The sequence below is a fragment of the Labrus bergylta genome, chromosome 23 (genome assembly GCF_963930695.1).
Source record: "Labrus bergylta chromosome 23, fLabBer1.1, whole genome shotgun sequence".
Classification (NCBI taxonomy): domain Eukaryota; kingdom Metazoa; phylum Chordata; class Actinopteri; order Labriformes; family Labridae; genus Labrus; species Labrus bergylta.
In genome coordinates this window covers 4128124-4155705 of record NC_089217.1, presented here as the reverse complement: position 1 = coordinate 4155705, position 27582 = coordinate 4128124, and the positions used below count along the sequence as shown (strand labels likewise).

Sequence of the window (27582 nt, the reverse complement as noted above, 5' to 3'; positions counted from 1 at the left end):
TTACTCACAAATATTTCTATGATTTGAGAGATTCTGACCCTATATAAAAAGAAACGAGGAGAGAAAAGTATGGAAAAGAGTAACAGCTGAGTCAAACTGAAGCTATTGTGGTTCACGTTTACAATATACACTCAAAACTTCAATGTTTTCCTTAAACATAGATATGTCATCGTATAGATTTAAAAAAAAATCAGAGTATGAAAAGATTTAATCAACAAAGATCATCTGCGTTTCTACAATAAAGACAAAGAGCTTAAAGGTACAACATTTTGCACAAGGTTACTTAACACTTCTCCCAACATTTGGTGAAGCTGCTTTCCCGCAAGAAAAAAAACTCATCCTGCAGTGAATTACTTTACAACAACAACAACAACAGGCTCTGAGGAACAACCATGAGCGTTGTAATCCATGCAACACAATGAGATTCAAACGGCAGAAACTACACAGATCTCATGTGGAACAGAATTCATGAAGCCATCCTGTGTTTCTGCATGAATCGTCTCCAAGGCAAACAAAAGTTCTTTTTTTTTTTCTTCTTCTCCCATTTCACCAGGAGAGTCCTTTCTTCTTCTTGCCTTGGCCACCTTTCTTTGCCATCCGTCTGCCTTTCAGTTTCTTGGCCTGCCGTTGACTCATCCATGAGGGGTACTGGCCATTTTCATCCAACAGAGTCGTCTTGTTTCGCTTGCTGTCCATGTCCATCTTTCCATCTGTAACACACGCACACAAGAAAAAGATTAAAAAGAAAGAAAGAATACTGTTTCCTTGAGAAACATTGAAAGTTTACATGTTCTTAATATTATTTTTAGCAGATTTTCTTTACAGGGAGTGACCTGGCAACTCCCAGCAACCAGATCAACTTCCACAATTTGGTTTGGACGTGGACTTGCCGTCTGGTTCCTGAGCCGCCCCCTTTTAGAGTAGACGGGTGATAAAACCCTTTTAAAGTACTGCTATAAACACTGTTGAACCATGTTGTGCACTCTCTCACCATCACCCTCCACCTCTGCCATGTTTACATCTGCCTGCTTCTTGACCTTGGAAGCAGGCACCACAGTGGCGATCTCCTCCACGTCGGCCATGACAGCTTCTCCTTTCTTATCCAGGCTCAGAGCTTGCTTCAGACGGGCCAGCTCTTTGGGGGCATTCTTCTTCCTCTTCTCTGCACGCATCTTCCTCTTCCATTTGCTCCGGAGGCTTTTTGCCATTTTGAGGACAATCTGGAAAAATTAACAAGTAGATAAATAACAACGGCTTTTCCAAAATATTATCCCATTCTTACAGCAAACAGTAACCCCGTACGCAGGGCTCAAACACTGTAGAAGAAGAAATACACTGATTCATCAACTTCATGAAACCCTGAATAAAACGTATCGACATCCCCCACCAATATGGTGACATATAAACACCTGTTTTAAAATCTTTACACTGGCTGCCTGTTAGTTTTCGTGTTGATTTTTAAATTATTTTATTAGTTTATAAAGCATTACATGGCCTTGCACCAGACTACCTATCAGATATGATTTTAGTTTATGAACCAGTTCATGAAACGCAGTCTTAAAACTCATTTATTCAGTCTGGCTTTTATAAAAATTAAAATCTTAACATTACTGTGTTGTCTTTTTTTTTTTTTTTTTTTTTTATCCTACTACAATTTTAAAAAATTTCCGCTTATGTATTTATTTTAATATTTATTTAATATTAATCAATTATTTTATTTTATACATATTTTTTTTATTCTTATTGGTGTGCATTACTCTCAATGATTTTTTTTGTAAACTACTTTTTGTCAATAACTTTTCTGCACTTTGAACTGCAATTTAATTTGTCTGAAAGGTGCTTTATAAATAAAGTTTGATTGAAGTTTGATTGATAAAGACTTGTGGGTGAAATGAGCTCTAACAGGTTAAGACAGTCCATGTTTAATTAAGTATTTTAACATGTTTTAACTAAAAAAAAAAGGCCTAAAATATCCACGTTAACATTTAATAATCTTAGCTGTGAGTTATTAGGATGACGTAAGACTCAAATGTGACTATTTTGTGATATTTTCATTACTTGGTAATACGAACGTTAGCATGCCAAGTAAACAGTGTTAGCTTGTTAGCTATCAAACTAGCAATGTGGAACAATTCGGCTTAAATAATACACGACAAACCTCGCAATATACTTCATACTAATTAAACAAACATAAACAATCATTATTCATCATAATACAAAAGGATTTACTTACAAAAAAACCGAGTTTAACCGTTTAAATATTTCTCCGTAGACAGTGAGGCTCTCTCCGCTCTGCACACGTGTTTACGGTTGGAAGACGATGACGCGTTTAGGAAAGAAGGAGCAACATGATTGGCCGGTTTCACGATCTAAAGACGCTTACGTCTGATTGGCTAGCGAGATAAAGCAGGAAGTGCCGAGAGATTATGGATGGTAAACAAGTGATAACTGTCCTTCAGACAGGCGCATTTGGCGACCAGGTTAAAACTAAGTGTATGCAAACGAATAAGAATCTTTAAGCGTTTATTTTATTATATATTTTTTGCTTTATTTATTTTTTATTTTGTCATTAAGGAGTTGTTCAACCAGCATGTCGTCGGCTGCAAACTTCAGCTCTCTGTGCAGCCCTCCGCTGACTTCTCCTTCCACACAGGTGTCCAGCATGTTGGAAACCGCAGCAGAGCAACTGATGGTCTACACAGATTTCCAGGCAGCGTTTGAGACGTGCACCAGAGGTCTGCAGAGTCTCACACACATGGAGCAAGAGGACAACAGGTGAGAGTCTGAATGAGAACTTGTTGTATCTATCACTTGAATGCCCCCCCCCTCCCCCGCAGTCTTAAGGATTAGTGTGACCAGGGCCCCCATTTGGCCCCTCCACCACAGCCTCAGTCAACCCTCTGATATTGATGTAACCACATCTCCATTTCACAAGTCAAGTCAACTTTATTTATATAGCACATTTATAACAGACCAAAGTGCTGGACAGTGAATCAGGCAAAATACATTTCATCCAAAACATCATAAAGACACGTAAAAGCACAAATTAAAAGTGAATTAAAACACAAAACAATAGTAAAAGTTCCAGTAGACGCTGCTGCTGGGATAAAACACTCAACTAGAGAAATGGGTTTTTAAAAGTGACTTAAACTGCTCAGCTGTGGCAGCAGATCTTATTTTAAATGGTCATTTATTCCAAAGTGTCGGAGCTGCAACAGAAAAGGCTCGATCGCCCCTCGTTTTGAGTCTTGTTTTGGGCACGTCCAGGAGCAGCATGTTGGAGGACCTTCGTGCTCTGGATGGAGCATGAACATGTCGTCGTTCACTGAGGTAGTGAAGTGTTGAGCCATTTTAAAATCAATCCTGTAGCGAACAGGAAGCCAGTGGACAGAATGTGGTCTCTTTTTTGTTGTTGTGCCTGTTAGGAGGCGAGCAGCCGCTTTTTGGACAAGCTGCAGGCGTTTGGATGGATGACCGGTCCGAGCCCACATTTAGTGAGTTGCAGTAGTCCAGGCGAGATGTTGTGAATGCATGTGTTACTGATTCTAAATCATTGGCAGGGAGGTGTGATTTTATTTTCTATAAGTCTGAGCTGGTAAAAACTAGATCTCACAACAGTAGATATCTGTTTGCCAAATTTAAAAACATGATTAAAGTGCACACCGAGACTCTTCACAGATTTTTTCATATTCACATGCGACACATTAACAGCTTCAACAATGTCCCCAATACTTTACTATACCACAAGGTATAAAGTCTCATGTATTCCAGGCCCTATAAGAGCCCTTTCCTCCGTTGGCGACCTGGATTGTCAGTCCTACGTTTTCCTTCAACGCAACGTCCGTGATTGTGTCTGAGTGTTTCTGTGTTTGTTTTTCTTTAGATGTGGAGAGTTTAAGGCTGGTTTCTGCATCTTAGGGATTCAAGCCCTGGCCGAGCTCAATCAGTGGCATGGGGTCCTCTCCTGGGTCCTGCAGCATTATGAGCAACAGGAGAAAATACCTGCTAAAATTATGCAGATGTGGTGAATATTTATATTTATTTGCCTCAAAGTAAATATTTAGAAAATGATCTTAATTGTTGCAGATTATGTTTCTGACCCAACACTTTTTTAGCATATTGAAAACATGCTCTCTTTAATTTTTTGCAGCATACTTCTGTACTCCAAAGTGGGAGAGCCGGCTGTGATGCATGCAGCAGCCAGAGTTTGGCTACACTGCCCGTCCAACAGCAGAGTGACGGGCTTCGGCACGGTGGCTGAGCTGTACCTGCTGCACGTCCTTGTGCCGACCGGACAAAACGACGAGGCCCTGGAGCTGATCATGGGCGAGGTTGGAAACGCCGCGTTCACAGAGGGGCAGAGACAAGCAGCGCTGGAGGTCTTAGAAGAAAAAGAACAACAGCTTGAAGAAGCACCTCTAGATCCCAGATTGAGTCCAGACCCCGAGATTTGTGGAACTACCGTCTCAAATCAAGGTCTCATTCTTCAGTTCAATCCTGATGAAATGCATAATAAGAAATAACAGAAAAATACAAAATCCAGACAGTCTTTCTGATTGTGTTTGTTTCCACAGGGTCCGTCGTCCATAAACTTGAAACCATGCTCAGGTTTTTGTACAGAAAGCTGTTTGTGACCCGCTCTGGCTCCTTCCCTCTGCGGAGAGTCTTCCTGGCTGCTGTCCTCCTCTACATGCTTCTTGTTCGATTGGATCCAGGTTGGCTCAGCTTTCCTTTTCTAGCTCAGTTTAATCACAAGTCATGTTGCATTACAACATTATAAGTTTGAAATAAATCATCCTGTTCTCTCCCCGCAGCTCTCCCGTCGTCCTTTATGTGGATTTCCAAACTTCTGCAGTTGCTCAAACAGATGTGGAGAGCCATGTTTGCACCGTACTATCAGGCTCTGCCTCAGAGCACAGGACTGTGAAAGAATGAAAAATGTAAATGTATATGTTTGTACCTGCAAGAGAAATGTTATAGCCCGCTTTTAACGTCTGATTAAGAATATTAAAAACATCAGTTAATGAAACAGAACGTGGGTGTACTTTGTATCTCCATGACTCCCCTGACGTTCTAAACTTTCTAAACTAAAGTCACGTCACAAAATTGGCACATCAAACTGGCAGGTACATTTTGGACAACTGTTGGAACTAATGGAAAGGAAGGTACCAGCATCAATATTATAGGGAGCTAAAAATGTTTTACTTTAGGAAATATGTTCGAAGATGCGTAACTGAAAACACAAAAACCAGATTAAATGATTTAATATAAAATAATTAGTTCATCTCTCTTTATTTTTGTTATTATGTCTGCCAGTCTACTGCTCCACACACACTACAGTTCAGAAGCTGCTTTTACAACCATGGGCGGTTCTAGGCTGTGGCCACCCCTCCAAAAGGAAGAGCCCCCCTAATAACACATGCACAGTATTTGACTCAACAACAGGACTCACAATCTAGTATTCAATTCTGTTACTGAAACAAATATAAATCATGATATTTAATGTTGTTTCATAATATATATATATATATATATATATATATATATGTATATATATATATTGTTTAAAGAGGTCATATTCTGCCCTTTTATGGGGTTTGTATATTTAATCTATGTATCTACTTTTGTACGTTCACAATAGATAAAGTCTGAAAACTGCTCCTCCTTGCTCCCTCTACACTCTGAGTCCGTCAGCTACACTCTGTTGAGCCCACACTGTTAGACCCCACGTGGGCCAAGTCTGCTCTGATTGGTCTGCCGATCCGCTCTGTTGTTATTGGTCAGTTGCTCAGCACGCGTCTCGGAAATTTCAACATGAGCTGCAGGGCTTGCCACAACGAGCCAATGGGCTTAGATCAGTGATCTCACACTGACAATGACTCCGCACTGACAAATTTTTATCGAGGGGGGCTAGAACCGAGCGTTACATGCGGCTAATGCTACAGCTAACAGGAGGACGTAGGAGAATTTTTGCACATAGATGAGCCTAAACATGCACAGGACACTTGGAAAACACACTAAAGGGCAGATAAAACCAGAAAAAGCATAAGATGGGACCTCTAAAGGGTAACTAGGGTTAACTCGCCCACTCACTCCTTTCGCGCCGTTATCAGCCGCAACATGATACATGATGTTTGCCCCACACATACAAATACACACACACTCTTGAGTCCCCACAGTTCGCTGAGTCGGGTGACGAGGCTTTTATAGGTTTGGTGACGTAGTAATTCACTCCTACGTCATACTGTACTCCACACAGCCGTTAGAGTTTTTCAAACGGAAGAGCAGACACTGTGCACATTTCTTTTTTTTTAAAGATTTATTTTTGGGCTTTTCGTGCCTTTAATTCAAAGAGAGGACAGTGGATAGAGTCAGAAACCAGGGAGAGAGAGCAGGGAATGACATGCAGAGGGGGGCCACGGGTGGAGGTGAACCCAGGCCTACCGCTTGAGACGAGAGTCTCAACGCATGGCGCCCTGCCACTGCGCCACCAGCGCGCCCCCACTATGCACATTTCTAACACAATATTTCAATACTTTGTACTCAAATGTCAAGATTGGAACTTGGATTGTTCCATAACACTACTTAATACTCAAACACAGAGGTTTATAGTTGAAAAAAGTGGTTTTAGGGTTTAGTTACTCTCTCTTTATTTTTGTTTAGTTACTCTAAAGCGATCATCTTTGTCTATTTGTCACCTGGGTTTAATGTTCCCCTCTGATAAAAAAAAAAAAAAAAAAGACAACTGGCCCCAGTTTGGCCCCCTCAGTAAAAGTGGTCTAGAACCGCCACTGTTTACAACCCTCAAAAAGCAGACCGTGGAGGCATCAAGGCCCGCCTCCGCCCCCTCTCACTCCTCCTCCCACCAGGGGGCGACAAACTCGGCCGAAGCGGGGAAAGCAGCCGGGCTGAAGCGGCGTCACCACCGCCGAAGAAGCGTGTAATGTATGGTTGTCATGTGTCATGCAGTCGAGGCTGGTGGTCAGCTGACGCAGTCGGGTCGCTGGCGATGTTTACTTTCTTTGTGCGATTCTTTTGAATGAATGCGTCGCTATGCTTCGCCGAGGAGAACCATGGTAGTCGTCAACTCGGTGCTGAAGCTCCTGCAGAGGCAGACGTACACCTGTCTGTCCCACAGATACGGGCTCTACCTCTGCTTTGGGGGGCTCGTACTCATGATAGTTTCCGCCTTTCAGTTTGGAGAGGTGAGGTCCTTCTTCTTCCTTAACTCTGCTCACTTTCTGCCTGCTAGTTTGGTTGTTTACTTAGCTGACAGTAGTTGTTTTTTGCAGCTGTTTTAAGTATTGCCTTCATAGTCCAACCAGAGTCCTCTCAGAAAACGGGCTCTTTAAAAATCAAATACCTGCAAACACACCTCAATGTTTCTTTAGATTCTTAGTTGAAAGGATTTATCAATAACTACGGTATGCTTAATAATTCGGCATGAAAATAAAACACTTACTTATCCGCCTTTTGATTTAAAAACCTCAAATTTCTTTAAGTTGTTTCCTCATTGTTTGCGAAATGACAGACCTAAATCGTCTTAATGTACCAGTTTAAAGATAAAGATAAACTTTTATTTACATTTTTGTGTTACAGCAGCTCAAGAAAACATGAATATAATAATTAAAAATCAAACATATTTACATCAGTTAAATAAAAAAAAATACTATAATAGAAAATAGTTTCTGTTTGGGACAAAACAAGCACAGTGTTGACTTCAGTTTGGACGTCATTATCATTTTTAAAAAATATTTATTTGAGTGTATTTTCTTTATTAAATTAAAGAGCTGTGTCTAAAGTTTATTGAATAGTCTGACGGTGTTCACCTGTATAAGGAAACTGCCCTGTTTCTGATTGTGGATCTTAAAGGGGAGGAGGGGGGGTGTCACTGGGTTTGCATCATTTAGTGTCCCTTTCTCTTTGTTCAGGTGGTGGTGGAGTGGAGTCGGGACCAGTACCATGTGCTGTTTGACTCTTATAGAGACAATGTCGGTGGGAAATCATTCCAAAGCAGGTGAGCAATTAAGCGTCTAATAAACACTGCCTTGAAATTACCACAAAAAAAAAACTGTGCCCACTTTCTGCAGAAGCCTTCTCCCACACCACTTAAGACTGTTTACCTTCCCTTGAGAGAAATCTAAAAAGAACTGGACTGGAGGTGTAACCATGCATGAGCAAAACTCGTATCCAGACTAGAGGAAAGTTTTATGGCGGGCCGGGGATGGTGACGGGGTCACGGCTTTGCAGTTTGAGTGCTGTCTTGTGTGATGCTTGTGTTGTTCCTTTTTCGTAGGCTCTGTCTGCCCATGCCCATTGACGTGGTGTACACATGGGTGAACGGCACAGACACGGCTCTGCTGAAGGAACTGAAGGGGGTCAAAGAGCAACTGGAGGAGGAACAAAGAGCTCTGAGGTATTTTGTGGCTCTCGCTGTTTGTGCAACAGAAGTGGAACAGTGAGGCTTATTTGCTTACAAAGTGTTTGTTCATGGAGGGGAAAAAAAACACCTCGAGTACCTCTAGTTTTCACAAAGCTGCAGCTGTAGCATGATCAGTCTCACTCGGGTTGACTTGTTCAGACACGGCTCCGGAAAAACTAAGAGCAAAGGTTAGAATATCTCAGATGAATCACTCACTCTTCTTTCCTCTGGATATTATATGGAGAAACATATCTTATCTAATCTGATCTTGTTGCTGTCTCCCTGAAGCATGGTGCTTCGCAGTGTTGTAACCGTGCACATTTTATAATCAAAAATAATCTGAATGATCTGTTTTTCTGCGCACAGGGAACGTCTGGGGAAAAATGCAAGTGAGACGACTGAAGTGCCAAAAGACAGGTGAGTCCCAAGATGTTTTGTGTGTTAAGATTTTTTTTTGTTTTTCGGGTAAAAAGAAAGTTGGAACATAAATTTAAAAGGTAGCGTGGAATATAATACACAGCAGAGAAGGTGCCAGACCATGCAAACAAATCTCCATGGTCACTAAGTGTTTAGAGGTCTCTTCTGCGTCTGTCAGGACCTCTGCAACACATTGCAGTCAAACAGAGAGTCGGCAGTGTAAGAGCACTCAAACAGCTGTTGAAATAGGAAGTTGAGGAAGGTTTTACCACAAGAAAAAAGACTTGCGCTCTTATCTTGCAGTTTGAGAAATTAGAGAGGGGGGGGGGGGGGGGCTTTGTTTGTTTGATGCTAAAGAAGAATCAGAATTGGAAAAAAACATTTCTCAGCAAGTGGAAGAAGATGGATATTAGGAAACAAGAAAATCCAGATTTCATAAACTTAGTGTAGAACTTGTGTGTCTGTCGTCTTTAAAGACAAAGCTAGCATCTTGGAAAAAAGTTTCGATTGTTTGCACTGACTGAAAAGATCAGCTGCAGAGGAGACTTCAGGTTTGGTATTTCCTGCGTTGACCACCACAGCGCTCTCATGACTCACAGCAGACACATTTCCACAGAGGAAGCCGCGTCCGCTTAACGTGTTAACATGACTCATTTCTCGCTCATGTTTGAGGTTTTTTTTTTTTTTTTTAGCAACACAAACCCCCCCCTCATGTGAGAGAAGGTGGTCCTGTGAGGTAGAGGAGAAATGAAATGATGAATTCTCTCTCTCTCTCTGCTTGTGATGTTATTTTTAGTGTTAAACCAGAATGCCTGCTGTCTCACTGCATCTTGGCGCCCATGCTGGCCCTGGATCCCGCGCTGCCAGCCAACGTCACGCTCAAAGAGCTGCCGACGCTCTCTCCCGCCTTCTCCAACGCCAAAGAGCTACTGCTGATGAACAAACCTTTCCAACCGTCCACCGCCGCCTCGGTGGTCGTCTTCCATTTGCAGGCTGACGGTAAAACATAAAAAAAAAACACACACATGCGAATGAATTAGTGTCAAATGAGATAAACAATGAAGAGAAGGCGACGTTAGGCAGCAGCATGTGAGCTTTAAAAGGGCAGGTAGCTGAACACACATGATCCCAAAGATAGGAACAAAGTATTTACAGTAGAAAATATTTAGTTTGATTAATGAGTAATGAATAACCAGAGCGTGGGAATTCTGCAGTGTGGGGGCAAGAATTCAACATTAGAAGTAACAGCTGCAGCATGGAGGGAAAACATGAAGAAGCAAGGTTTCATTATTAACAACAACTTTATTTATAGAAGAGTTTTTATACAAACAATCTGCCTGAAGTGCACAGATCAAATCATTTATTTCATTTTATTTGCAATAATGAAACAGTATAATGTTCAAAGTCAACAAAATAAACTCACACAAAAAGATGAAAAAAGAACAAATGAAATAATTAGGACTTAACGATGAGGCTCTTTAAGTGAAGGGTTAAACACATGTTTCTGTTTAAGGTCATCCGAGGTGAAGTCTGTTAGACACACTGTCCCTGAAACAGCAAAAATCCAGACTTCAAGTTAAAATATTAAAACAGAAAGTGAATAAACTCACAGTAATATAAAACCTGAACATGCTGGAGACAGAAAGAGAAAATAGCTAAATGACAAGTTAGAGTGTGACGGAGGATTAGGGCCACGTTAGAGATGAAAAAAATCAAAAGTTTCCAGATTAAAGTCGGAATCGATTTAAATGAGTCTATGGTTAAAATGATTTCCATTTCCTCTAAGTCAGATTTCTTATTTGTGAAACCTTTACTAAAGTATAACTTCACAAGATGCTCCACATTCCTCACTTTCAGGCAGCTTCTGCTCTACTGATTTAACTATAGACTAAAAATGACCTAAATTTACGAATTTAGCGTTGTAAATTGAATACTTTATTCTTGTAAATTTACGCTTTTATTCTTGTAAATTTACTAATTTAGTCTTGTTAATGTAATACTTTATTTTGGAAATTTACGACTTTATTCTTGTAAATTTACTAATTTATTCTTGTAAATGTAATACTTTATTCTTGTAAATTTTATATTTTATTCTTGTAAATTTACACTTTTATTTTTCTAAATTTACTAATTTAGTCTTGTTAATGTAATACTTTATTTTGGAAATTTACGACTTTATTCGTGTAAATTTAATATTTTATTATTATAAATTTAATACTTTATTCTTGTAAATTTTATATTTTATTCTTGTAAATGTTATACTTTATTCTTGTAAATGTAATACTTTATTCTTGTAAATTTTATATTTTAGTCTTGTAAATTTACACTTTTATTTTTCTAAATTTACTAATTTAGTCTTGTTAATGTAATACTTTATTTTGGAAATTTACGACTTTATTCTTGTAAATTTAATACTTTATTCTTGGAAATTTATGACTTAAACTCCAAATCTCAGGCCCCGCCCCCCCCTCTTAATGTGTCCCTAAAACTCCTTTGAATTTGAGAAACACAGAGTAAAGCATCAAACTGAATCATGATGCAGGATGAGCTCTACAAACTGATAAAGAACAAACGAAGCCTCTGTTCAGTGTTTGACTTTTTATTGAATCTTCGGTCCAACCACAGTTTCTCTCGTTGTTCTGGTTCGTCTGGTTTGAGCACTAGTGAGTAGCAGTGAGTAAACGTTAATTAAAACCACACTCTCAAGGCTTTCAGGACAAACATTGGAGGAGAATGAAAACCATAAGAACGAAAGTATAACATGTAGAAAGACGGCTCCGAGGCCAGAAACATGGACATTAAACAGGACACACCCCTTTTACCCCACCAGTCAAATATAAGTGCTAGGGTAAAAACCCAATACTCCAGATTTTAGGTGATTTATCCCAAATAGACACATTATTATGGATATAATATTTTCCTCAGCTAGAAGATCTCCCTCCATCACACACTGGTCCTTTCATCTGTAGCACTACATCTTTCTATCCTTGTTTAATCCTAATGCCCGCTCTTTATTTATCGTCCTTTACAGCTGATAAAGCTTACACAGACGTGTCTAAAGAGGAGCAGAAGTTCTCTGCCTCCAGATGTTACCTGGTGAGTTTACATATCCTCCTCTTCTCCTCTTTCTAAGTGTTCTACCAATGAGCCCCTCAGCTGTCTTAATGAGACTCCACGACGACACAGCGCTGAGTTCATTCAAACACCGGAGTGTGTAACTGAGGATGACTGATGTGTGTGTGTGTGTGTGTTTTTGCAGACGACGGATAAAGAAGCTCCGGGTCTGATCAGGATGCAGTCTCTGGCCTATCTGAGCGGCTTCCCGGCGTCCATTAAAGAGACGGAGCAGCTGAGAGTCAAACTGCCGTCTGTCATCACCAGCAAGATCAAAGAGGTGAACCACACGGTCTTATTTTATTTCCCTGGATGCCATGGTTTACAAAAAATCATTACTAATAACTTAAACGTCCCGATCAAGTAAAAAAAAAATAAAAAAAATGTTTAGCACCTTCTTTTTGTTGTTGGTTCGAGGTGTTTGATGAGACAGACACTTACAGTGACAAACCAGCAGGGGGCAGAGCTGCACAGTGAATACATGTTTGACTTTTAGCTTTCGGTTGTTGACTGTTTTACCCACTTAAAAGTAGAGGAATGTTTGTTAAAGAAGTTGTCAGTGAGGAAGTATTGAGGACACTTTATTAGACCTGTCTTTGCCACCAGGTGTCGCTCTGATCATAATTACCACCACACCTCCACTTTATATTCCTGTGTGCACAATAGAGGTTTTTAGATCTTTTTATAAATCCTATTAGCATCAGATCCAAATGTCAAATCCTCCTTGGAGAGGAGGTCCGACTGTCCTGCTAAACGCGTCCGTCTTCTATTTTCATCAGTTATGCTGCGATGTGGATGAAGTGGCCTCTGTTTAGCTCGGCGGGCCGGCGTCTTGTGTATCTAATAATTTTCCCTGATCAGAACTCTGCTTTATATTTTGAGAGCGAGGAATGCCACTAACGAGGGCGGATTACTCTGAAATAATCAAAGAAAACAAAACCGAGCGGAGTGACCCCGTCTCCCCCAGGCACACGGTGCAGGACGGCCGCCGTGAGTCATCCGTTTGTCCCGTCTTCCAATAATACACTCACATGGCTGATTAGAATTAATGAGCGGCTGATTAGATAACTTCTTTTGTCTTCACTAAATACAACACAGAGGTGTTACAGAGTCGCTGAGCTCTTCAGGGGGGACGGAAAATAAAATGTCCTCAAGTCAAAGTCCTTAAAACCTGAGTTTACTGTACGGCTAAATGTTGAATTATTGCCCTTTAGGTTTCATGAAGTCGTCTGAATCTGGATAATAAGACTGTTAATACATTAGTGGATCAATAGAATCAGTTTAAGATGTTTTTATTTTGCAAAAAAATCTCCAAATTCCCTTCATCCTGCTTCTGTTGTGCTGTTCTTTTGAGGTGTGTGTGTGTCTGTGTGTGTGTGAACAGTTAATTGGAGAATAAATAATACTCTGAGTGGTTAGAATTACATAACAGTAATACTAATAATTATGTAATACACTGATATGTAACCCACAATGAATACGTTTGTGTTTCTTCTAATGTATCTAAAGAAGATGCCCCCCCCCCGCTCCCCCTCACAGTTCATGGGGTCATGTGCAATTTTGTATTTCAAAGTGTGCCGTTGCAGAAAAGGCTGCTCTTCATAATGAAGGAGTGTGAGCACAGACAGGTGATGAAGCAGCCTGAGGGCAGACAGACTCTCTGCTCATGATGACATGCAGGTTAACAGTGTTTAACCTACATATCATCATCACACCCAGTTGTCCCGTCCGTCCCTGTGCCCGTCTCCAGGTCTCCGCTGAGTGCGCTGAAGCCAGGCAGGTCTTGTGATAATAACGGGCGGCATTCAGGGCTGTAACCTTAGCTGGCGGTGCGGGGGTTAACAGTAGAACAACTGTTTGGGGGTGGCGTGGCGCCAGCCGGCACGCTGAAAGGTCACAAGGATTTGACTGACCTTCCCTGCACTCTTGGACACGCCCTCCTTCCACCGTGTGTGTGTGTGGTGTGTGTGGTGTGTGTGGTGTGTGTGTGTGTGTGTGGTGTGTGTGGTGTGGTGTGTGTGTGTGTTTCTCTCCTCACCTGCTGGAATCCATTTTTGACTTTTTGTGGAAAACTCCAGAAAAGAGGATTAAAGTAAAATGTGTGTGATAAAGAAGACGTGATTCTGAGACATGTGAGTCTGTGAGGGATGGAAAGTGTGTGTGTGTTTGTGTTTGTGTGTGTGTGTGTGTGTGTGTTTGGATGGAGGGATTTCTAGGTACACATGCCCCCACACAATGCACAGTTTGGATTTCAAGGTGTTTCCTGGTGTCGCTGGGCGGATTCTGTGAAAGAGGGATGATGTGCATAGTGTGGAGGGAGAGGTTCAGCGGTGAGAGAGCGGTCGGTATTTATAGCCGGTGTTGGAGCGAGCGCCATGGTGATGAAAGCTGCCCCACAACCTCGATCACCTGCCCGGACCGCCGCCCCGCAGAGTCCTGCCGTTCACTTGATTTGGGTACGAGCCCTGCTGACGGGTTTAAACGTGTGTTGTTGTATGTACACAGATTCTGCGGTCAGCGGCACCACCCAAACATCTCCATCCATCTGCTGAAAAACATCACTCAGCGCTGAATGAATTGGTTTACCCAGAGTATCATCGCAATTATTTTCTACAGTGGTTATGCATTCTGTTGTCTCTGCAGTCACACACAAAGCCACAGTGACCACAGATTAGGACGTGACTAAAGTCAAACTCACACGGGACATGTTCATGTGCTGCTGCCTGGTGCTCTTTCTCTCCTCGTGTCCTGATGCCTCACATACTGTTTCAGATTCTTTTTATGCTGCTTGAAAAGCGAGGTCGTTTAAAGTTAACAAACCGCTTCGCTTTACGCTTTGGCAAACAAACTCAGCAGAAATAGGTATTCAATTGTAAGAGGAAGGAGGTGTTATTTCTTCTTTTAAAAGTTGCGGGCAGAGTTAAAGGGACAGTCAATTTCTTTTGCCTTGTCAGAGAATGTAATAATATCATGCAGTTTGAAAGGAGGGACAGATGCAACGATACTTTCTTCTGAGCGTCTGAAGCTGTTCGTTTGCACTTCCTGACGTCGTCTCCTCCTCTCTTAATCCTTGCTTGTGTTGTTCTTACTCTCTGATGTACGTCGCTTTGGATAAAAGCGTCCGCTAAGTGAAATGTAGAAGATGTACTGCTTTGTCCACAGGGGGGCGCCAAAATCAACACTGCACTTAGTATTTAACACATATCGTCAGTTCATCCTCGTTACCTGTAACTATGATCTGTGAAGTTTTATCAGATTATTTATGACATCAGCCTGATGTCATGTTTGGGGGGGGGGGGGGGTATAGTTGTTTACTCTTTCTAGCGGTTAATAAGGCCACGTGCCTGTGTGAGGCCACCGCACACCTCTGCTCTGTGTGCATGTGTTCGAGCATTATCAGGACTATAAAGAGAGCTATAACAAAGAGGAGCAATGTGATCCCCGGCTTGCTGTCTCCTGGCTGCTCCCCGCTGGGTTCATAAGACACAGCTAATCCTCCTCACCTAAAAACAAAAAACGACCGAGTGGAGGCACAGCTCGTGCTTGGGTTCATTTTTGGATGATGGGGGGGGTTGCGATGGGGTGAGTCTTTTCCTGGCAGGCTTACAGTTTAAAAGATGAGAGAGAGGCAGGGGCAGATGGTTTGAAATGGGCAAGGCCAGGGGATTCTCTCTCTCTCTCATGCATCACACACACACACACACACACACACACACACACACACACACACACACACACACACACACACACACACACACACACACACACACACACACACACACACACACACACACACACACACACACACATACACATACACATACACAACACACAGTCCACCAATGCTTCACATAGCAGTCCTGGCTTTAGACAGGGAGCCACTCTCATGTGACCTCCATGGAGAAAATGACATCACAGAAATATTCAAACTCTCACTTCTTCTCACACAAACACATAAACACACAAACACACACACACATGAACTCCTGTGCTTCAGCAGCCAGTGCATGCCTCCACACGAGCATCATAGCTGGATATGCCCTCTCTTTGCTGCAGGACCAAAGGTTGACATCGTCTGGGCTCAATGATCGACCTAAGGTTTCTGTCACAAGCTTGGCACCGCGGCTGATCCACGTCCCTAAAAAAGTGACTTAAACCCTGAGAAGTTGGTGTTTCAGACGTTCCCACAGTGTATTGAACGTGGCTTCTTTTTTCTCATGCAGACGATGGTGGGCTAACTACACGCAGACGAGATGATATCTGCTGATGGGAGCTTGAACTTTAGGCTTAGAAACGAACATTAGAAGCAATCTGGGTCATACTGAAGGTCAAGAGTTGTATCACAAACTCAACATTTTAGTGTGTTTACCTTTTGGCCAGGACACTCTTATAAAACCTCAAAAAGGCTTTCCTGGTTAAATGCATAAAAAAAAAAAAAAAAAAAGTGGATAATGAGTTGCATTATGGGAAATGTAGTATTCAGCCTGTTGGAGATTAACCCCATATTTAGAACTTCTTTAGAAAGTCGGGGAATCTTCAAAAACTTCACCAGCGCCCGTTTTTATTCTTATTTTTATTGAAGCTGTCTCCTGTAAGTCCAACATCTCAAATAAAGGGAAAATTACTTGAGTTTTCTATCAAGCAATTAACACACTCATGTTTTATTTTTTTATTTGTCCCTCAGTTTGAGTTGTACTCTGAGGCCAGCATCGCCCTGCTTCACCTGAAAACCCCGCAGGACTTCACCGACCTGACCCAGCAGGCGAAGAAGAACCTGACCCTGGATGGAAAAGAGTTAACCATCAGCCCTGCCTACTTGTTCTGGGACCTCACTGCCATCTCACAGGTATGACACGCTCTTATTATCGCTTACCGTTATTAAATAATAATCCTGGCAGTGTCAGCGACCTACTGAATGTGTGTGTGTGTCAGTGTGTGGCTCAAAGGCCCCACAATGATAGGTAAACCAGAAGTTGTGTGCGGTTTTTATGTCCCCACAGTGATAGGCAAAACAGAAACTATTTTGGAGTAAAGCTCCCAAAACGATGGGTAAACCAGAACGTGTGTGTCAGTTAAGGTCCCCGCACTGTCTGTAAACCAGAAAGTGTGTGTTTTAAAAGGTCCACACAATGCTAGGCAAACAAGAACTTCTGTGTCGTTGAAGTCCCCACAAGAATAGCAAACTGTGTAAGTGTGTGTGTGTGGGATCAGAAGTCCTCTCTGTGACACGTAAACAAGAACATGTTGTTAGAGTCCCTACAGTGCGAGGTAGAGACACAGTGCAAATGTTCATTCTTGACTCCAGTCCAAACAGGATGAAGATGTGTCCGCCAGTCGATTTGAAGACAACGAAGAGCTCCGCTACTCGCTGCGCTCTGTGGAGAGACACGCCCCCTGGGTGCGACACATCTTCATAGTAACCAACGGGCAGATTCCCTCGTGGCTAAACCTGGATAACCCCAGAGTGACGGTCATCACGCACCAGGTTACATCTCTGTTATACAAACGTCTTTTTAAAGGCTTTGGGACTTTTAAATTAGCTCTTAAAAAACAGCATCATTTCTCATTTTTTCATTTCTGACTTCCAGGATGTCTTCCAGAACCACAGCCACCTTCCCACTTTCAGCTCGCCTGCCATCGAGACCCACATCCACCGCATCCCGGGGCTCTCCCAAAAGTTCATTTACCTCAACGACGACGTGATGTTCGGTAAGGAGGTCTGGCCGGATGACTTCTACAGCCACTCCAAAGGACAGAAGGTGTGAAAATGCAACGCCAAAACCCCTCATTCTGGGTTCTTTTGAGGGCTCCAAAAGGGATCATTAACCCGTACTTTCCTCACTTCCTTACAGGTGTATCTTACCTGGCCTGTCCCAAACTGTGCTGAGGGCTGCCCCGGATCCTGGATCAAAGACGGGTACTGTGACAAAGCCTGCAACAACTCTGCCTGTGACTGGGACGGTGGAGACTGCCATGGTAATGACATCATCAACCGCATCACCTCTTCTGTATAAACAAGCTCATTTGTTTACTTCACATCTTAGACGCTCGTTTTTTTTTTTTCTCTCTGACAGGTGCCGCAGGGAACAGTCGCTTTGCAGCTGGGGTTGGTGGCGGGGGGCCGGGTGGAGCTGGTGGACAGGTGTGGCAGTTTGCAGGGGGTCTAGGAGGTCTAGGAGGGACGTCGTACTGTAATCAAGGCTGCGCTAACTCCTGGCTCGCGGACAAGTTCTGTGACCAAGCCTGCAATGTTCTCACCTGTGGGTATGATGTGGGAGACTGTGGCACGGGTAAGTCCACTTAAAACATGTTGATATCTTCTTCCCTCAGTAGCTTTGTAATAAAAAAACATGTCAGTGAAAGCCCCAACAATGTTACTAAATCAGAAAGTCCCAAAAATGATATTAAAACCAAGAAATGAAGCCGTTTTCACACATGCACTCTCGAGAAATTTCAAGAAGGCTGCCCTTAAAAATCTTCCGGAGTTGCTTTTTCCACACATGTCCCTCACAGCAGGAGGCCATCCCTTATGGGCGAGGGGGTGGGGGCGGGTCTCAGGAGGTAGGACATGATATAAAAAAGAGTGGGCCTTTATATCATATATGCTATATGCAGTTCAACAAATTCACGGCCAGTTGCAGGATATAAAAGCCGTCCCCTCCCCCCTCCGGCACGCTCGCAGTGAATTTCCCCTCAATATTTCCCACCGCGTTCTCACTTAGCGCTGAATGTTTACTTGCAGAAGAAAGTCTGGGTAATGGTCAGGGGGGAAAAAACGTTTGCGTACACACATGCTGCTTACTCTGCAGTTTTATGCATGTGTGAGTAAAAGTTCCCAAAATACACAATTTGAGAGACGTCAGGTTAAAGTCTTTTTTCTTTGGGCCCGCTGAGCTCCATTATTATTCAAAAACCATTTAAAATATAGCAGCTTGAAACACAGCTACACTGAGTGACATGTTCCCTAATGTCCATGGTTTCTTTTGACTCTGCCCAACATGCACTATTCTCACTATTGCTCCAAATGAGGATTAATCCACGGCTGAAATAAACCCACTATCCATTTCACTGAAAAGCTCAAACACCCGATCTCAGGCTCTAAATTACTTTTTGGTTTTGATCTTATAATAGGATTTGTTTGTTAATAACAAAAAGAGTTTGAATATTGTAAGCGTCATTCCTAACCTGAACATATTTCTGTGACAGAGCACTTTGGCGAGCTGCACCGGGTGACCCTGCTGAAGAATCAGAGCCTCTACACCCTCCCAGTTGGCGAGACGCGGCCGTATTTCAGCTTCGCCAAACTAGCGCGCCGAGTGTCCGAGGCCCACGTCAGCGACAGCGGCGCCGTACGCCACACCTCCGTCGCCAACAAGTGGAGGACCATCCACCTGCTCCTCCACTCGGGCCACAACGCCTCGCAGATCCAGTACAACCTCACCTTCCAGAGAGAAGACGACACGGAGTTCTCGATGAGCTTCACCGTCGCCGTCGACACCCGCGCCGTACCTCAGGCTAACGTCTCCCAGGCGAAGAGCAAAGACGCGGGCAAAGAGCCGACGCCCACCCCGACGCCGGAGCCCGTGTTTCCGTTCTCGGACGTTCCCGAGCACAAGCGGGGTCCCAAGGTCCTGAAGAGGCAGCCCGGTGACCCTGAAGTTGTCATAGAAGTTCCGGCGCTGAACGTGTCGCTGCTCCCTGCTGCGGTGCGCAGAGAGCTGCAGAAACTGGAGGAGAGGCTTCTGATCGGTGACATCACAATGAAGGGTTATAACCTCACTAAGGCGGAAATTTTAAAAGTGTATGAAAAACAGCCGGAGGCAAAAGATCCACCTCCAGAAAACAGAAGTGCGGCAAAAGTCAAGGCACAGCCGCATAAAGACTTAGAGGGAGAGCGATTGGAAGGAAAACAGCCGCAAACTGGAAACAATGAAGACGCTGTGAAGAAGCAAACTGTCACTCCTCTCATCCCGCTCCACATCGATGACCAGCACATGAACGACCCCGTAACCCCCAAACAATACAAACTGAACACTGCAATCGAGCGGCCGGCTATTTCCAAACTGCTGGGCAGCATTTCAAAAGGCAAGAGCGCGGAGAATCAGGCAGAACCGGCGGACGCTGCTGCTGCTGCTCCTGGAGGAGGAGGAGGTCCGGTCATGAGGAGACTCCAACACTTCGTCTCCGCGGACAGAGGCTTCCTGCCGTGGGAGAGGAGGAAATACTTCCAAGAGCTGCTTGAGGTACGGCGGGATTTTTCACTTTTCTTTCCTGGCTCTTCCTGTGAGGAGCTTTGTTTTGGTTTGTGTTGATTTGGCTAAAGCTGTGGACAATGTGGTACCTTTTTATCTTTTTTTTGCTGATTCCCGTCCTCTGTGTGTGTTTTTAACCCAAAATCATATCCTGCTCTATTTTAACAGTCACATGTATCTCTCATCAAGTCTTTTTTTTTACATGGAACTCCCTCCCACCACAAATCCGTAATATCGACTCGCTCTCCATTTTCAAATCTCATCTCAAAATCTTTTTAAACGGGCTTATTCAGTCTGATCATTCTCCACCCGCTCTCATAACTCCTCTACATCCTGTACATTTGTGTTTTTTGTGTTTTTAATGTTAATTTTATCGTTGTGTTGTTACTTTGTTGTTTTTATCTCTGCTCTGTAAGGTGACCATGAGAGTTTTGAAAGGCGCCTTTAAAGAAAATGTATTATTATTATTAATAATAAATGAAGGCTGTTCCTGTAAATCGATTTGTTTCACCTCGCAGCATCTTCAGGAGCTTTAATTATGACTCTCTTCGTGTCTCTAGGAGGGGGAGCGTCTGCAAAGAGAACTGTCGTATGAAGCCGACGGTGCCGCCGCTGCTAGAAGGCTGCGGGACACTTTTGCCGACTCGCTGCGCTACGTCAACAAGCTGCTGAACAGCCAGTTTGGGTTCACGTCCCGCAAAGTCCCCGCGCACATGCCTCACATGATCGACCGGCTCGTCATGCAGGAGCTGCAAGACATGTGAGTGAGCCTTTTCCTCATGTTTTTTAAAGTCATCAGCAAAGTTGTTTTTTTTTTTCAACTCTTTCTTGTTTTTCTTCAGATTCCCCGAGGAGTTTGACAAGACATCAGCCCACCGTGTTCGTCACTCTGAGGACATGCAGTTCGCCTTTTCTTATTTCTACTTCCTGATGAGCGCCCAGCAGCAGCTCAACGTGTCCGAGGTGTTCGATGAGATCGACACCGACCACTCGGGCGTGCTTTCTGACAGAGAAATCCGAACTCTTGCGACGAGGATTAACGACCTGCCTCTCAGCCTCCAGGTGGAGCTCGGGTCTTGTGTCCAGATGTACACTGATTCTGGAGTTTTTTTAATTAACTTTCTGTAATATTTCTTCTTGCTGTTGCATTTTTTTTAGGACCTGACCGGCCTGGAGCAGATGTTGATAAACTGCTCAAAGTCTTTACCGACTAACCTGACCCAGCTCCACCTGGTGAATCCAACTCAGGAGGCTTATTATGACCCCAGCATGGTGAGCTGGAACAAACGAAACGTTTTCTGCTGAATCCATCACATATAACAAGGTTTATTCAAATGTTTGAGAAGCTCAATAACTGGACTGATATTCAGTACTTTTTGAATCCACAGCCTCCTGTCACAAAAGGTCTCATCCTGCACTGTAAGCCCATCACTGAACGCATCCACAAAGCCTTCAAAGACCAGAATAAGTACAAGTAAGATCCGACGCTTGCTCTGTATTTGGATTCCCACAGACTCACAGATGTTTATACAGTCCACATTGGATACATAACGACCAGGGCGATCCCTCTTTTCAGGTTTTTCCAAATCTAGAACTTTTAGTTCCTAGAACCCCGTTTAGAGGAACCTCTTAGCTCCTGCTTCAGAGTAGATACCACGGCGGTCCACAGTTCAGAACCTGAATGATGAGACTTCTGAACAGATGTGATAAAATATCTAATAAGACTTTGGATTTATTAGATGGTCCTTTCTCTTTTCACCTCTTCAAGTCCTCCCTATAACCTTGAATTATTGAATTTGACAGTTGTATAGATTTAGTAAATTCCTACTTCCTGGTTGCTGCTGCTAATACCGCCTGTGTTGTGCAGGTTTGAAATCATGGGAGAGGAGGAGATAGCTTTCAAGATGGTGCGGACAAACGTGTCCCATGTGGTCGGCCAGTTGGATGACATCAGGAAGAACCCCAGGTAGGAAGGATCATGTTTCTTCTAATGTAATGTTCTTTGTCAAACCGGACTAACGGCCGCGTGTCCCAACAGAAAGTTCATCTGTCTGAACGATAACATCGACCACAGCCACAAGGATGCGGCCACGGTGAAAGCCGTGCTGAGAGACTTTTACGAGTCCATGTTCCCGCTGCCGTCCCAGTTTGAACTGCCCAGAGAGTATCGCAACAGATTCCTGCATATGGACGAGCTCCAGGAATGGTAGGATGACTTCTTTTAATGAGCTATACTGCAGCTGGCCAGCAGGGGGAGCTCTAAATACTTTGGCTTCACTCTCAGGCGGCTTTTTCTGTGCCAATCTTAATATACAGAATATGGTGAAAATCCAATCGCAGACAGTTTATTTCTAAATGTTTGAAATGCACACATGTCAGCACTGTACCAGAGTCCTTGGTGCACGTGAGCAGGTCATAAATCCAGATCTTTAGAAGTTAGGAATCTGTGTCCGTCGCCACGTAGAACCGAGTGTTGCCAGGTTGGAGCGGTGGGAATCCCTCAGGGGGGCTTTAGAGGGCTTTTGTCAGAGATCCTGCCCCTGTGTTCAAGCGGCTTCAGCTTAAGAATGCCAGCCTCACCGAGAGACTTTAAAATTAGAGCGAGCCGCTTCAGATCAGTCGCTCGCTGTAAGATACTTAGAAGATCCTCACATAGCTGGGCCTCCTTCACTTCATCTCCCCCCCCCCCCCCCCTTCAGTCTCAGGGTCGGCAAAGTAGCAGGCACAAGGTGTTGGGTGATGTCACCTTGTCACCCTGCTGTCCTGTGTATCCTTCTTGTTACATAAATGCACAGCTAAAGACGTGCACCCTCTGATATTTGTCACCCAATCCAGAGTTATTTGTTTTTATGTCTGTACCTGTTTTGTTGTTTTGTATTCGACGGGATGACAACGACGAAGTTTCTGAAAATGTGTTTTTTGTTTTTTTTACCAGGCGAGTGTATCGAGACAAGCTGAAGTTCTGGACGCACTGTGTCCTCGTGACGCTCGTCATCTTCACCGTCATGTCGTTCTTCGCTGAACAGGTCAGGTGTTTCCTCCTTAACCCACACACACGCACACACGCACACACACACACACACACACACACACACACTCACACTCACACTCACACTCACACACTCACACTCACACACACACACTTTGTTTACACATTCAGATCAGGACACGCCGGATATTCCCTCACACACCTCACCGTTTCCATGATTCACACTCGAGCTATGATGCGCATCTGTCTCAAGTGTGTAACCTGCTGAGCCAGGATATCTGACTTCACAGAAATGGAAGACCCCCCCCCTCCCTGTCTGTCTTTGTTGACATGGTTCTAACGTACTTGAGTATGCCTGTCAAGATTTTAAGCTTCAAGAAAGTCAAAAGAACACCCAAGCAGAGGCTTTAAAAACAAGGATAGTGTTTAGAGTCTGCTGTGTGGAGTTTTTCACTGGTTAATAAAGGAGCCGAAATTAATATTGTTGCCTTAGTGTGACCTTCAAAAGCAAACAAGACCATCATTCACAAGATTGGCTGTTTCATTCTAGAGATTTTAAATGTCTGAAAGCACTTCTGGGGGAGTAGGTGTCAGAAGAGTCGACTTACAGCACGATGCAGAAACACACTTTGTTTACATTTTTCACAGTGAGTGATGTGTTTGACCGTGAAATGAAGTCGGATGACATTTCTATTCAAGACTCTTCTTAAATATTTACAGGATAAAATTAGCAAAAACAAATATGGCTTTGTCCACAGGGGGCGCCAAAAATCAACACAACATTAAAGCGCTCACAGGAGCTTTCAAAGCGTCCTGTCCTTTTGTTTTTTTTTCTCCAAATGTGGTGCTGGAAAGAGTTCAACACAAAGTCAGGAATTGTTTGACAAAAGCTTCTGGACCTTGGTTTGGCATTGAGCGGTTGAGAGGCACATCTTTAATCCAAAGGTTTCCAGTTTCTCCGCCGTGAAATCTAAACAAAGGTTAACAGTTGCAGTGACCTTTGGAGAATTTCCACCCTAACCGCCCACAGGGACCACTGGTACCAGTTCGGCATATGTCACACTGGTCCAGTGTCTCTCTTGATGTCCTCCCTCCTGGCACCACATGAGCCTCGCCGTCCCGCCGGCCAAATTGTTAAGATAGAGAAACATGAGTGAGCTTTGTACAGTTTAGATTAGAGGGATCAAAAGTCCATTCTGAGGGAGGGGATTTTGATCCGCTGTCCTACCTCTAAGATTATCTTTGCTTCCAGAGTTTCAAAAGGTTTGAAGTCTTCATTATCTGACAGTTAAAGTTCAGTATTTTGCAGGAATCTATGAGGTAACTATTTGGCATACCAGCACCTCTAACCCCAACAAGTCTGTGTGTAATCTTGTTCATATATTTTGTGCCGAAAACCAAAATCATGGAATTTCTGTTCAATTATGTGCGAGTGTTACAAGCCCTGTTCAGAGCGCTCTAACATCATTACCCCCAGTTTGTGAAGACACATTGTGCTGTGGGAATGCAAAGAAAAGGCAGGAGCTTCACATACACACACATTGGCACTGGGACATGCACACACATACACGCGCTGTTCTCCCTCGCTGGCTGCACCGATCCTGTCTCACCCCTGTAACGCCTCTGTTATTACCTCCAGAGGTCGATTCATTTGTAAGCGACCTGGGGTTTCTAAGATATAGATCTTCTCTTCTCACAAATCTATGCATGCTATATGTTTTATCATATTCCCCTCTGGCTCATGTATAAAAAGCAATTTGTTACATAACCTACTTTATTATTTGACACTGTATGCCTTCAGCCAAATTCCTTGAGTGTGTTTACATGTATGGCCATTACAGCATTTTCTTATCTCTCCTCACTCTTTTTTTATCCCAGTCTTCCTCTTGCCAACAGGCATCATGAAGCTTTTTTTGTCCGCCCCTTAGCTGTGTGCTGCTTCTAAATATGACATCTCCTCTCCCTGCAGCTGATTCTGCTCAAACGAAAGCTGTTCCCCAGACGCCGAGGGAACACGGACAGCAACCCCGAGCGAGTGTGAAGGAAGGGGGGGGAAAAAAAACCCTCTCTTCGCTCCTTACTGCGCTTCCACCTCCCCAACCCTTCTCTCTCCTGATCAGTCGAGAATCCTGGAGGAGGATTCGGACCAGGGGGACTGGGTGGAAACGGGAATCTGAAGCCCTACCCCCCCCCCCCTCCTCCCCTCTCAGGTGTTGGTGTTGCATCAGCACAGATGGAGGATACAGACTCAAGAGAGATGGTGATGAAACTTTTTTTTATTTTATTTTTTTCCCTGAAGATGATGGATGGGGCTGTCCGCTGAAAGGAATGAAAGCCAGAAAGAAGAAGCCTGTAAATCTTCTTTTTCTTCTCCTCCGCCGGGGACTTTTGTACGACCGCCACACTTAACCAGTAGAAAAACAAACACTCCCTCACACTGCACCACCCGCCTCGTGTCCTGCCCTCACCAGGCCTGCTGATTGATGTGCTGTTAAAGTGTGAAACATTTGACAGCAGCGGGTCAGGACTCCTAATGTGTGTGTGTGTGTGTGTGTGTGTGTGTTAGTGTTCAACAAGCCTGGAGAAAGTTTAACAAACGCTCGTTTAAAACTCAAACGATGAACAGATTGATCAAGTTGAGGATTGACAGAAACACCTGGAACTTTACTGAAAATGAACCAGTAGTTTGTAGTTACTTTACAAGGGAAGAATGCCAACGTCAGCTGCTCCCCTACGGAAGCCCGAAGGAGACAAGCATCCATGCTTTTTATTTACTCCATTGTCCTGTCAATATAAGTCATTACTTCTTGTTTTCTCGACGTGTTTATCTCTCATGAGGGAAGTTGAAAAAGGCACTATACAAACAGAAATCGTTATCTGGCCAATCACAGGGATCGATCAAGTTTTGTTTATTAGATTGCCAGAAAAGTATCCCCTCATCTCGAGAAGACAAGCTTTTTTTTAATCCTGAAATAATGAGATGAACTCGTTCTTTATGATGGGGGAAAAGAAGCTCTGTTATCCGGCTCTGGAGGAAACAACCAGAAGTTACAAAATCACAGGAATGTGAGTCAATAAAACGTAGTGATGTGTGTCCACTCAGGGCTGCCGAAGGTAACATCTTGATTATAATAATTTTCTTTAGCTTTTCTCTGTTTTATATCGTTAAGATTTTGATTATTATTATTTTTTTTTTCAGATGGTCTGTTGAAAAAGACTTTGGAAACTTTGGTTGCGCGGAAACTGTGATGAGAATTTTTCTGACTTTTACTGACAAAACGGTACTTTATGAGTCGACAAAGAAATTGGTACTCACAGCCCCTCCCACTTTTTTGTTGTTTTCTTTTACTCCGCTTGCTTTATTTTAAAGGACAAAGGAGGAAATAATTCATATAGGACAAATCTGATATTTACAAAAGCTGTTGTATCTTTCTCTGTTGTCGTCAAAACATGAGAACTTGAAGTGCCTTCGTTCTTCATTCCTGCTCGTTGGATCGTTTTTCTTTATCTCCTTTTTTCTTTGTCTGCCAAACTTTTCTTTTGATAAAAAATAATCATGAACGGGAAATGGGGATACTCAACGATCGTTGTCAATGTGGTACTGATGTAACTGATTGTTGGCGCTGCATGTACGTGATGCTCCAGCTCTCACAGCCACCTGTACGTGTGTCCCTGTGGGACTCAACAGGCTCGCTACTGTCTGAAATTCAGACGCCCTCAGCATGTTGTGTAACTTATTCTCATTGTGTTAATCTCGACGATGAGCCTGGTGACTGATGCGTCCGAAGATGAACGCTCCAGAATGTAAACACAGCCTGTGTTGCATCTTCAAACATCTCTTCTCTTGAACAGTTTCACACAGTTCTTTTGATATAATGATAAAAACAGAAGAGACCCGCCGCTCCGTGTGGTCACAACGTGGACACAGTGAACTCAGCAGGCGACCCGATAAAGACTCACATATCTGTAATCCCTCCGAATGCATCAGTTCAACGGCTCCTCACTGAAATAAAATGTGATTGGGTTCAGTAATTTTGTTCTCTGTCATTTTGTTCATGTAGATCAGATCTCTCTCTCTCCCACGGTGCAGCAGGTTGGCAGAGACGGACCGTCTTAAAAAGCAAGATCAGGTAAGGGATTTCTAATGTAATGTGTTTATCGATATCCTGATTCTTCACTCGATTAAATATTCTAACCCGAACCCCAAGTGGAAAACCGATGACCTTAGATGATGGGACTCGTCTTGTGGCCAGCATGACTTTTGTTTTTTAGTCTTTTTGAGAGTCATCTTATTTATTTTTTTTAGCTCGTGACTGACCAGTCGACCTTGCAAAACTTTTAAGTTTAGCAAAAGGGAAAATAGAAAAAATTATAGCTACTTTTTTCCT

The 27582-nt window shown here is 43.3% G+C and overlaps 3 protein-coding genes across 4 annotated transcripts; 2 read left to right on the top strand and 1 right to left on the bottom strand.

Moving 5' to 3' along the window:
• Positions 1–186: 186 nt before the first annotated feature.
• Positions 187–2366, bottom strand: llph (LLP homolog, long-term synaptic facilitation factor). Its single transcript, XM_029281161.2, has 3 exons — positions 2234–2366; positions 992–1220; positions 187–710 (listed from the first exon to the last, which is right to left on the bottom strand). Exons 2-3 carry the CDS (start codon positions 1206–1208, stop codon positions 547–549), a joined length of 381 nt encoding a protein of 126 aa, XP_029136994.1. The 5' UTR covers positions 1209–1220; positions 2234–2366; the 3' UTR covers positions 187–546.
• Positions 2367–2396: 30 nt separating this feature from the next.
• Positions 2397–5110, top strand: pex26 (peroxisomal biogenesis factor 26). 2 transcript variants are annotated; one of them, XM_020626400.3, is made up of 6 exons: positions 2397–2493; positions 2654–2775; positions 3884–4024; positions 4151–4476; positions 4575–4715; positions 4815–5110. In XM_020626400.3, exons 2-6 carry the CDS (start codon positions 2663–2665, stop codon positions 4925–4927), a joined length of 834 nt encoding a protein of 277 aa, XP_020482056.2. In that variant the 5' UTR covers positions 2397–2493; positions 2654–2662; the 3' UTR covers positions 4928–5110. The 2 variants fall into 2 exon arrangements, with proteins under 2 accessions (XP_020482056.2, XP_020482054.2); XM_020626398.3 differs by having other exon boundaries at positions 2403–2775.
• A 1824-nt stretch (positions 5111–6934) lies between these two features.
• Positions 6935–27226, top strand: gnptab (N-acetylglucosamine-1-phosphate transferase subunits alpha and beta). Its single transcript, XM_065951091.1, has 21 exons — positions 6935–7205; positions 7932–8017; positions 8297–8416; positions 8789–8839; positions 9636–9838; positions 11871–11935; positions 12099–12233; positions 16638–16799; positions 17259–17438; positions 17542–17712; positions 17806–17929; positions 18028–18243; positions 19160–20196; positions 20766–20965; positions 21048–21267; positions 21364–21477; positions 21594–21679; positions 22073–22171; positions 22244–22411; positions 23141–23231; positions 25164–27226. Exons 1-21 carry the CDS (start codon positions 7044–7046, stop codon positions 25233–25235), a joined length of 3762 nt encoding a protein of 1253 aa, XP_065807163.1. The 5' UTR covers positions 6935–7043; the 3' UTR covers positions 25236–27226.
• Positions 27227–27582: the final 356 nt, after the last annotated feature.